Source organism: Trachymyrmex septentrionalis, unplaced genomic scaffold (assembly GCF_001594115.1).
Source record: "Trachymyrmex septentrionalis isolate Tsep2-gDNA-1 unplaced genomic scaffold, Tsep1.0 scaffold69, whole genome shotgun sequence".
In the NCBI taxonomy this organism is placed as follows: Eukaryota; Metazoa; Arthropoda; class Insecta; order Hymenoptera; family Formicidae; genus Trachymyrmex; species Trachymyrmex septentrionalis.
Window position 1 is genome coordinate 871,546 of NW_017305873.1, and position 11,635 is coordinate 883,180.

The following is an 11,635-nucleotide window of genomic DNA, read 5'->3' on the forward strand; positions in this document are numbered from 1 at the left end:
GAAGTTGACTTCGATTAAAGAAATAAAAAATGTACACACAAACCTTGCACATTGCTTTCAAAGCTTCTTCCTGAGTCGCGAATTCTACATCAGCTTCTCCCGATGGACGACCACCATTCTCAAGAATAATGCGAACATTTACCGGCTCGATTGGTCTGAAGAACTGTAAAATAAGACCCAAAATGTTATGTTATTGAATATTAGGAAAGAGTTTTTGAAAAATGGAATCTTATCGTCATTATCGGTTATGAGAATTACATCAGCTATGTCTTGTTCTGTCGCTTTGAACGGCAGTCCTCGCATGTGGATACTATATACGCCGGAATTACCGCCCCAGGAATCATTGTTGCCTCTGTAATTGCCACCCTTCATGTCCATGCTGCCACGCATTCCCATATTACCGCCACGAGATCCGTAATTGTTCCCACTTCCCCATGGACCGTTATCAAAGTCTAAAGTAGATTACACAGTTTACGATAAAACTAAAAATAGACTACAAGCTCTAAGGAAGTAAAATATAAGACATGTAAATACATACGTAATGAATTAGTACGTGAATTGTATATTAAGTCTCTATTACGGTATTGTCCTGCACGATTGTCTTCATACTTCGATAGATGAAAGGAATCACCTCTATTTCTGGATCCTCTGCCATTGTTGCTAAAACGATTCATCCCACCGAAGCGGTCACCACGAGTATACGGCGCGGGCCTCTGATTGAAACCGCCCATGGGACCACCGCGCATTTTCGGCCCGATACTAGCGCGTACCTCGGATAAGCTGCTTCGGAAGATCTCGATATATCTGTTAACGATTGAAGATATATGCGTTAGAGATGCGCAGAGCGACACGTTAGCAAATAAATAATAATCATTATTATTATTATTATTATTATTATTATTATTATTATTACTCTCACCATACAAATGCCACCAAATTGAAAATTCGACAAAACTTAACGATACGGATTTAATTTGAGATATCACAAATGGTGAGAGACAAAAAAAAACAAAAACAGTGATATACATTAACTTTATAGAAACAGAAAAGGTGTAAAGAGGAGCCATTCCTGCACAGCGAGAGATTAATTATTTACTATCTGATATTTATAATAAAAAGAAAAAAAAGGAGGAAACTTGTCTGGCAGTTTGGCATTGAAGTTGAGTTTACAAGTATGACAGAGAACAATTATATTCATACTAAACCTCCGCAATTTTTTATTAAACCTGCGAAGAGACCCTCCCACGATGAAATTCCTTCCCGACGTATCTACGTCACACGTACCCCACAAGCCCATGCGACGCTGACGATCTTCGGGTAAGCTACGCTCACGATTGCACCCTTTTGCAGATGAACATTTCGATTGACGTAGATTATCAATTTATTTAACATACGCTGACATAAAAAAATGTCCTAGTGTAATAATAAAGCGGTTTGAAGTTTACTAAACAGTTTTTTTATTTTAAAATTTACAAGACGATTTGATCTTGAGTTTACAAGACAGTTTAATCTTGAAGTTTAACGTTCATCTGCAAAAAATGCAATTATGGGTGTCGCCTAGACGTTGTCGTATTGGATCGATGGTTATTATCTCTCCACCTCTCTCCCTCTCTTTCTCTCTGTAGCACCTACCGAGCTTTGGCGTGCCCTACCCACCTCCCATGGAATTTGGTGATGATGGTAAGGGGCTATCTCCCGCCCCCCAACACCCACCCATAAATATAAGTAGTTGGGTCCACAGTACTTTCGCTTACGTACGACTATTTGGTTGTAATTGTGTTTTGAGAGAGGCAGTTTCTTTATGTCAAATAAGAAAAATTTTCTAGAGGTGATCCTCTTTCGACATAAAAAAAAATTCATTTATTTATAACTTTAAAAGACTTAAATTATTCATCTCGACACGGCAAGATATGGAATTTTCTCAAACTAGCTTCTGTTCAAAATTTTCAAAACGTGCAAATACACATATACTGAATAGAGCTTAATAATAGTACAAATACAATGATTCTTCCATTTTCGTTCTTGCGTGGAAAATCCTTCTCAGAGAAAGATAAAGAAGCTGCATCCGTATCGTAGAATTCGTTCCCACTATTTACTAAACGAAATGTATATACCTACATGTACTACGATCATTAATATAAATGATATGGAAAAGTCATAAGTATACCCAAACCCAGCTATACCGTCTCAGTGCCCCACCTGTGTCCTATCTTTTCCTTGTGTTTCTGCAGAGCGCGCTCCGCAACATCTTTGTTAACAAATTGAACGTAAGCCTCCCCAGTACTGCGGCCCGTGTAGTCTGTCGGTAGTGATATCCCGTTCGGAAGAATCTCCAACCCTGACCCACACATAATCAAACATCGATATTGTAGCTTATAGGCACCCATTAGGAAAAAGAAGTTATGGTCAAGTTTATTAAAACCCTTATAAAAGAAGTAAAACTTTTAAGGACTCTAAAATTGCGCACATACGTGCGCATTCTTTTTCTTTCTTCTTTCTCTTCGTGATTCTCCTTATACAGATATAAGACATTAAATTGCCACGTCCGAAAACCAAAGTTAAGAATTAAGCTCGATCACTAAGTCGTGCAATGAAAATATTTTCGTTCCATTCATACAAATTATAAAAATCATAAATCTGCGACACATTCGTATAGCACAACTCAGATCTCAGCGAAATCTTAAATCTTAACTAAGGCTAATCGTCGATATCAGAACACAGAGACATCATTCTTCAGATGGAATTTAATTTCGATAGGTGCGTTTGAGCCATTATCTCATTACTTTTAGTAGCTAGTTTTAGAATAAGCATCTAATATTGTTAGAAAGCAATTGTTACAGCTTGCTTGTTACAAAACTCATCGATACAAAATAGTAATTTTAGTAATTTATATTAAAGCCATCGAAAGTATTCCGTCGCTGCGTTCCTGAGACAAATTGTTGAATTTCATTTATTCATTTTTATCTTATGAAAAAGGAAGTATAAAAATATAAAAAAGCTACATATTTGAAAAAGATGAATAGGTGTCTGTTTTCCAAGGATTAAATAAAATCTCAATGACATTTGATATCAATTAAAAAGCATTGATACTGAATATTTTGATTGTTATATGTTAAGTACCTGAGAAGAATTGTGCAATTTCCTCTTTTGAACAACCAAACGGCAGGCCGCGCAATCTCACGCAACCATCATCCATCGCGTTCTCCAAATTAAGACCGCTCCTCTTCACAACCCATTCCATTTCGCCGCGTTTTGCTTTAAAAACTGAAACAACAACATTATACATTTAGGTCTAGTGAGGAAGTGAAAGTAAAATTAATCACATTAAGGACTCTTACAATAATTGAAAACTACTTTTTTTGTTAAATACAACCATTACATGTTAAAAAAATTCATAAAAGTAAATTAACCTTCGATATAACGATGGCCCATGTGATCTCTGTCTCTTTTGCAAGCCTTCTCAATATCTTCTGGAGTATCCATTTCCACGTAGGCTTCGCCGCTAGGGCGTCCCTCACGGGATGTGGTCATGTGAACTCCGTTCTTGCCATTTGAAATAGAACAGTCGCCAAAGAATTTCATAATCTCATCCACAGTGGTGGACCATGGTAATCCACGCACCTTAACAACATATCCCTCTTCCTCATGATCTCCACTACCACTCGACATGGTGTAATACAATCTCTCCTTATTAATCCAATGCAATCTCTCCTTATTAATACAATGAAATCTCTCCTTATTAATACAATGAAATCTCTCCTTATTAATACAATGAAATCTCTCCTTATTAATGCAATGCAATCTCCCCTTATAAATAATATCTGCAACCAAAGATAAAATATTTTACAATCAATTTAGCACAACAAAATGAATGAAACAACATAATATAATAGAGAACACCTTAGAATCGATTAAAGTTGAATATTTCAAATAATATTATATTCTTGATTCATGAATTGAAAGTGAATGTAATTGTACAGAAAAATTATAATAGAGAATTCAATTGGACACTAATGCACACTCAGTGTACATTAAAGTCCTTATACACAAGTGATGTATACTTAATATAAACATAAAAGCAGATTACTGAAATCCTCAATACTTTATTGTGCTATTTGGTAAAATATGTAATATATATTTTAAATACATTCAATATTACAGACTGTTTAATGAACGCTTAGTGAGTAAGAAACGAAAAAATATGTTTATTTATTGTAATATTCGTAATCTAGAGTAATTTATATTACCTTATCTGTTAGATAATATTTAATATTATATTTCTTACTTACTAATTGCTGTTTATTAATTCTTAAGGCCATGAGTACTCATTGAGCAATATGAGTGACACAAAATTGCACTCATAACGCTTACCTTAGAAAAATAATAGTAATAAGTCAAAAATATAATATTAAAGATTGTATAACATTTCTATAATAGATAAGTTATTCTATATTATGAATATTATAATAAACATATTAATTTCTGTCTTACTCATCAAGTGCTCAGTCTGTAATACTGAATGCACTCACATTTTTCCAAATTTATTAATTCAAAGTTGCATTTTATTTTAATACACTGACTGAGATCAGTATGTGATGACTTTAATACGCTATTGACTTAAATATACTTGATACTAAACTACTACTTGATACTCGAGTACATAAGACTTAATAATAATACTTGAATACTAGCAATTTCACAATTCTTTCAAATTAGATTCACATTACATGTTGAAATATGTAATACACTTTTCACATTTAAAACATCTTGGAAATTGTTTTGCAAAAAACATATACCAATCACAAAACAATAACAAAAAAAAGAGAGAAGAAAAACAAAAACCAGGATATATCAACAATTTCCGTCGTTTTTATAGGCTGAATATTGACAGATAAATCGATGAAAAGAACACGATAAGATTAAAAGAGAAAATAGAAGCGAATAATTTCCGAAAATAATCGTTCGCTAGACTACGGCGTTAACTTTTAATCAACTTACAAGTGAAAATACACGCGAGTTATGAAAAATTTAACTGACACCAAACTTTGGGTGTTGTAACGGCGTTATACTTCAGATCAATTTTTTATTCCTGCAGTAAATTGTTTTAGTTAAATATCAAATATATACCAACTTTACTTATAAGTTCCAAACATAAGTACTAGTTCAGTTATAGAAAAAAATAGACCTGATAGACGCACAGATATTTGACGAAACATCGCGAGGAAGAGTGCCATCACGACTGTTGGGAGAAGTAATGGCGTTCGAAAGATTCAAGACACCGACTCGCTCAACTTACGATCACCTGGGGTATTAAAATACTGCTCTTCCCGTTCTCGAGCACAAAGTTAGGTAACAACTAATTAGAGAAATCTGCTCGAATTTTCACAATATTATCCTTGAAATCGTTCGCTGAATACTACATAAAAACGATCGACACAATCAAAGTAGAAGTCAATAGAAATACCTGTAAGTACGAAACCGAAGATTCGTGAACAAAATGGCGGACGATGACGACGCGTTCGGCAAAACAATCAATGCAAACCATTTCTAGAAATGCGTTCCAAAACTCGACTTCCATCAACTCTGAGTATCTTTTATTCTTATTCAACGTTCGGTGAACAACAAGGATAGAATGGATATTTGATTTGACAGAATTGAGTTTTGGAACGCAGCTCAGAACCACAACCGCTCAGGATCACTTTACGAAACGCCGATTAGCTTAATCGACCAATCGCATTTATCATTTCGTTTAACGGCAGATGCGATTGGTCAATTCCAATGGACTAATCGGCGTTTTGTAAAGTGGATCCTAAACGCTAAAATCTCGTTATTTGATGGAAAGTCGAACTGCGCATGTGCAGTTTCCACTAAATCACGTATTTTAGCGTTTATCATATCGGAATACAGTATTTCAAAAGCTCCCTATTAGGTGCGTTCGGCAATGTAAATCTGAGATGCGAGCTAGCAGATGACGAGCTTGATCACGTGATCTTCGAGCAATCCGAATGCCAAGAATTAATTCCGAACACTATAGAGCTGCAAACTATCTTTTAAGGTTAGATTATAAAATTGTTTATTTTTATGAATAAATAAAAAATACCCTATTAATTGAAAATTTCTTTCGCTTTACTAGAAACTGGTAATAGTCTTATATACTAAAAATAGATCGTTACACATGAATGTAACAGAGTCATATGTCAGCAAAGTGTTTTCTTAAAAGAAAATACTACATTGTAAAATAAATTTCTGCAATTTATAAGTTATATCACTTGATTTATATTCGTTAGGCCCAGTTGCATCAATGTTACTTCGATTTTAAACAACGCTTAAAACTGTCGCTCTTTCACTTTAAAAGAATACACCAATAGCTGCGTTCAGCGGACTCAGCAGTTGAGCGAGCGCACGCTGTTATTGGTGTATTCTTTTAGATCATCCAATCAGTATTTTACATCTGAAAGAATACATCAATAACAGTGAACGCTCACTGTTGAATCCTCTGAACGCAGCCATTGAATGCACCCACTGTAGCCAACGTAACGAGTTCCACCACACTGCCGTGATTCTTGCCAGATTGATCGTGCAACGTCCCGCAGTTTGAAATAGAGAGAAAGGAACTAAGGAAGGGAGAAGAGAATAGTACGAGAGAAACCGGACAATTTAGTGGACTGACGACGACGCAGCGAGTGGCTTGGGTTGTGTGGACGGCAATTCGTCTCCCCGGTATAGTAGCGTTTACAGGACAAGGAGAGCGAGTAGCATTGTGAGGAGGCGATCGCACCCGCGACTCGCGAGTGTGGCGGCCGGCTGGCTGGCACGTTCTCGTCGTCGTCGTTGTTGTCATCGTCATCGTCATCGTGATAATCGCATTCCGTTGTCGTCCACTTGTCTCGTTACGCGTCTAGTTGAGCAAGGACGCATACAGCGGACCTGAGTGGACCACGCGACTGAGCGGAACGGGCGAGAGCGGACCCAACGAGCGGAGCGACTCGGCCACAGCTACGACGAGCCTGTCACGATGAGTTTTCTATTGTGAGTCTCCTCTTCTTCGCCTCCGCGACTTTCTCCTCTCCGATCATCGCCGTCGAGTCAGGTCGAGTCGAATTAAATCACCGTTCTCCGATCGATACGTCCTCATACTTTCTACAAGGACGAGGCAGAACGAAGCCACAGGAGAAATCCTGATTTTGTTCACCTCCTTTTGTGACAGCTGATGATTTGTTTTTATTTTTCTTTAGGAAAAATTCCGCTAATCTTTGTTTCTTATTCTATTCCAGGATGTCTTCCTTTTCTCTCTTTTTTTTTTCATATATAATCTTAACAGTCAAATTTATTGTTCTCCATGACAAAGTTGACGAGGATGAGATCAATTTTGATGCTGTCTACCGGTAAATCGATCGAGAATAAAAATAGCGCGCCTATCGTGCGGAAGACTTTTCCCTTGGCGCGTCTTCCCGCGGGACCTACAATGTTCCTCGAACGTCAGGATTATCGCTCAACGCGGCACGTAATCTATGAATCATCCGTCTCGGTGGCCGCGCCTTGTGCTCCTCGTCATCGAGAGTGTCACGATTTCGACGTTCTCGGAGTCACTTTAGCATTCGTGATAAATAACAGTCGCTTTTTGCATGCGCGTGATCACGATCAGCTGAGCGTTGCGATCAAGCAGGGTTCCTTTTTTTCAAGCTGTAACTTCTTTACGTTTTTTGCGTTTGTAAAGGAAAATATATTTAGATTTTTTTTTGTCTAGAAAAAAAAGCTTGACCAGAGAAAGTGTAGACACTACAGACTGTAGAGATATAGATAAAGAGGGAGAGAAAAAGAGAGAGAAGGGGAGAGGAAAGGAGATAACGTTTGCACTTTTCTACCTGCTTCTTGTTGTTCATTGTATAAGTGTAAGCAGGTTTTTGGAGAGAGAGAAAAGAGGAAAAGATTTGCCGAATGTAGGAAACTATTATATCCAATAAGAGGTTTAATGAAAAATTATTTTTGTACATATTTTTACATAATTCTTTTATTCCAAAAGTGATACAACTAAAAGAATGATTAATTTTTTTTTTACCATAAATGAGTTAGGTGAAAATTACTTTCTTGATCGTCAAAAGTAATTTAACTTCATAGTCTGTCCATTAAATAGCACTTGTATCATTTTTAAAATTTTCGAAGAAATAATATTGATAGGTTAAATAAGTAAAATGTTGGTTTTCCGTATTGCAAAATGATAATTTTCCTTTTTCGATATATATTTTTCGATATTCTACTATATTTTCAAAAAGTTAGCGATGCGATTATACTATTTGATGGAGCAAAGTTTTGCTTTAAAAATATATTTTTTTATTGCGATATGATTTTTAATGGAATTATGAGCAACCAAAATTAAAATGCTCCTTTTACTTAATCCGCGAGTAACTCGGGAACAAAAAATCATAGAAACATTAAAAAATGATTTTGTTAGAAAAATTTCAATTTTTATGATAGATAGTAAAAAATTTTCCCAATTTTTTTGAGATACATGACAGGTCTACAAAATGAGAAGAAAGTTTTTCATTTTTTTTAGCTGATAGTTTTGTATATGTAAAAATTACCAAATTCACACAAACTCAAAAAATATAATGAGTTTTTGAAAGTAAAGTTTTTAAGCTTTAAAATTCTTTTTTAAATTTAAATTTTGTTCATTTTTTAATGAAGTTACAACTGCTCTTAATAATAATACAAGAAAATGTCATTATTTACATAAGTCTAATATCTTCTATCAGAGTAACACATTTTGAATTGTGTCATTTTTATAAATAAAAATCTTTTGTAGAGAACATTTAGAATTAATACAGTTTGAAAAAGAAATTGTTCTATTTTGAATTGTTATTTTAGTTTATGAAGATAAATAAAATGATTAAAAGATAACTGAAAGAAAAAAGATAAACTGAATAAATTGTTAATGATATTGAGTCACTTTTGATGAAATATTTTGGATTTGTTATAATTTTGTAAGATACCAAAATCATCACAATTCAAAAAAGATAATTTTTTTTTAAGTTATAAAACGAAAATGACAAAAATGAAGGTTATACTTATTATAGAAAAAAAATTTCTGGATCCAATGCTATTTATTCTTCGATTTATATTAATAAAATAGAATCGATGTAGGAACAATGTAGGAACGATATTTATTATTGAGAAAAAAATGTATATTTTATTCTTAAATAAAGAATTTTTAAAACTAGAATGAAATTATTTAGCACATTGATTTCGCCTCAAATACTGTGGCATCATGCGTTATAATATCGGGTAAAGATTTATTTTAAACGTAAGAATATATAATACATTTACGTGTTGCTCTTATCTCAGGACAATAAGGCTGCTTTCCTTTTAGGAGACAATCGATACAAGTACTTTATCTTTGTTATTCATTGAATGCTAAAAGGAATGGAATGACGTTTATATCAACTATTTCGTAAAAGGAAAGCAACTTAAGTCAATCTTATTTAATTCGAGGGAGGAATTATTGGTCTAATTTTAATATTGTTTAATTTTTATATTGCACAAACTTGCGATTAAGTATATTAAGAAGTATGTACAAGAAGAAAGATGTCGTATAAATACTAGATTTATTATTACGGATAAATTAATGGCAATCAGAGTTAACTGCCGACTTGTTATTAATAAGATCTAAAATTGGCAGACTAAAAACTGAACAAAAAAGGAAAAATATTTTTTATCTTTTTATCAAAAGAGGTGTTATATTTTTTGCCGATATTATTTGATTAGTCAATAATTTTCTGTTAAGTTGAAAAATAGTTTTTTTCCCTTTTTTGAAAAATTTTATTTTTTTTTAGTTATTGCTTTTGAAGTAAAGAAACGATATATATATCTTTATTTGAACATTTGAGTTTCATATAAACATTTCAGGAGTATAAAAGAGTGCAGTTGAATGAAGAATTTATTCTTATTATTATTAAAGAAATGCAATCTTTGATAAATCAGAAAGTAAAATTATTGAAAAAAATTATAAAAAATTAAAATAATATATAACGGACTCTTAGAATCACATATTATATACATTCATCTCTAGATTTTAATTAAACGCTTTAATGTTTGTTATTTTTTAATCTTATCAGTAATACAAGTGTTATTAATAGGCATTGACAGTCAGCTGATTGATGTTGATTTATCTACAATATATCTAAATAAATCACTTATTTATATGACATCTTTTTTCTTGCTTTATAGTTCAGATTTCTAAGTAAAGATATGCAATTAGAATTGTATAGTAAATATTGAACTAAAATATTAAAACTCCGAATTTTATAATAAGAAACAGAAATTATAGATAATGATCTTTTAATGTCTGTTCTCTTCTCTTTTAAGTGGGAGTAGGTCTTCCAAGACTTTTAAACCAAAGAAAAACATCCCGGAGGGTACTCATCAATATGACCTGATGAAACATGCCGCTGCTACATTAGGCTCCGGTAATCTACGATTGGCCGTAATGCTTCCTGAAGGAGAGGATTTGAATGAATGGGTCGCTGTTAATAGTAAGTCAAAATATTAATTTTTTTATTTCCATTATTACATTTATATCAACCAGATCTAAACGTCTGTTTCTTTTAGCTGTTGATTTTTTCAATCAAATCAACATGTTGTACGGCACCATCACAGAATTCTGTACGGAGGAGAGTTGTCCAATCATGTCAGCCGGACCGAAATATGAATATCACTGGGCCGATGGTCACACAGTGAAAAAGCCTATCAAATGTTCAGCACCCAAATACATAGACTACTTAATGACCTGGGTGCAGGATCAATTGGACGACGAGACTCTATTTCCATCCAAAATCGGTGATTATATAATTTTCTTCACGTGCTTTCTCTTTCATCATCAATGAACAGAAAACTAATTCTCGATTATTTTCTTGATATTGCAGGAGTTCCTTTCCCTAAGAATTTCTTATCTATTGCAAAAACTATTCTGAAGCGGTTATTCAGAGTATATGCTCACATTTATCATCAGCATTTTAGTGAAGTTGTGCAGCTCGGTGAAGAGGCGCATTTAAATACATCGTTCAAACATTTCATATTCTTTGTTCAGGTATACAATTATCTCTCGCAAAAAGTTAATTAAATTAAAAGACTAAATTAATAACAAAAGCGATAATAAAATTTTACAATATAATAACATAGGTATACTAGAGTGATCAAATATGAATGAGACAAATCGACATTGATGGTTTTTTACATTGAGTGATAGATGGAGATACCTGCTCACGCATTGTATAATTGTGACCTCATGGTAACTGTTTCTGTCATTATTGCAATATTCGGATAAATAATACCAAGTGCACTGTACCTTCAATAATGTCTCTTTTTTTTAATTTACGCAAAATTTCAACAATTTTAACATTTTTATTTGTAAGAAGCTTGATCAACATATAAACTTGAATAACCCATTGTGGAATGACGTAGTATCATTTGTTCGGACATTGATAACAACGACTACAAAAATAATTGCTACGAGACTACAACTATATAGAGCTTGATCAGACAATCACATCTATTACTTGATGTAAATACGTCTACCAACATCAATTTGTATCAAAACAAAAAAAGTTTCATTTGTATCTAAATTCTCATGTGTATACAC

General features: G+C 33.6%; 2 protein-coding genes across 6 annotated transcripts in view; one reads left to right on the plus strand and one right to left on the minus strand.

Annotated features, from left to right (window-relative positions):
- LOC108753364 (heterogeneous nuclear ribonucleoprotein F-like) overlaps positions 1 to 5,494 on the minus strand; it is a 6,845-nt gene extending 1,351 nt beyond the window's left edge. Inside the window, exons 1-7 of one of the 4 annotated variants that reach the window (XM_018494888.1) lie at positions 5,186 to 5,275; positions 3,411 to 3,821; positions 3,121 to 3,264; positions 2,200 to 2,338; positions 539 to 804; positions 259 to 452; positions 44 to 163 (exon numbers count right to left, since the gene is read on the minus strand). In XM_018494888.1, coding sequence (XP_018350390.1) covers positions 44 to 163; positions 259 to 452; positions 539 to 804; positions 2,200 to 2,338; positions 3,121 to 3,264; positions 3,411 to 3,821; positions 5,186 to 5,234 — 1,323 coding nt within the window. In that variant the 5' untranslated portion in view covers positions 5,235 to 5,275. Of the gene's footprint in view, positions 1 to 43; positions 164 to 258; positions 453 to 538; positions 805 to 2,199; positions 2,339 to 3,120; positions 3,265 to 3,410; positions 3,822 to 5,185; positions 5,276 to 5,302; positions 5,337 to 5,464 lie in introns of those variants that run through there. The other 3 variants (XM_018494891.1, XM_018494890.1, XM_018494889.1) reach the window with 3 other exon arrangements.
- A 436-nt stretch (positions 5,495 to 5,930) lies between these two features.
- LOC108753366 (MOB kinase activator-like 1) overlaps positions 5,931 to 11,635 on the plus strand; it is a 6,985-nt gene continuing 1,280 nt past the window's right edge. The window contains exons 1-5 of one of the 2 annotated variants that reach the window (XM_018494892.1): positions 5,931 to 6,055; positions 6,507 to 7,029; positions 10,363 to 10,529; positions 10,606 to 10,833; positions 10,920 to 11,083. In XM_018494892.1, the coding sequence (XP_018350394.1) occupies positions 7,016 to 7,029; positions 10,363 to 10,529; positions 10,606 to 10,833; positions 10,920 to 11,083 (573 nt within the window). In that variant the 5' untranslated portion in view covers positions 5,931 to 6,055; positions 6,507 to 7,015. The remainder of the gene's footprint in view (positions 6,056 to 6,506; positions 7,030 to 10,362; positions 10,530 to 10,605; positions 10,834 to 10,919; positions 11,084 to 11,635) is intronic. The other variant, XM_018494893.1, reaches the window with a different exon arrangement.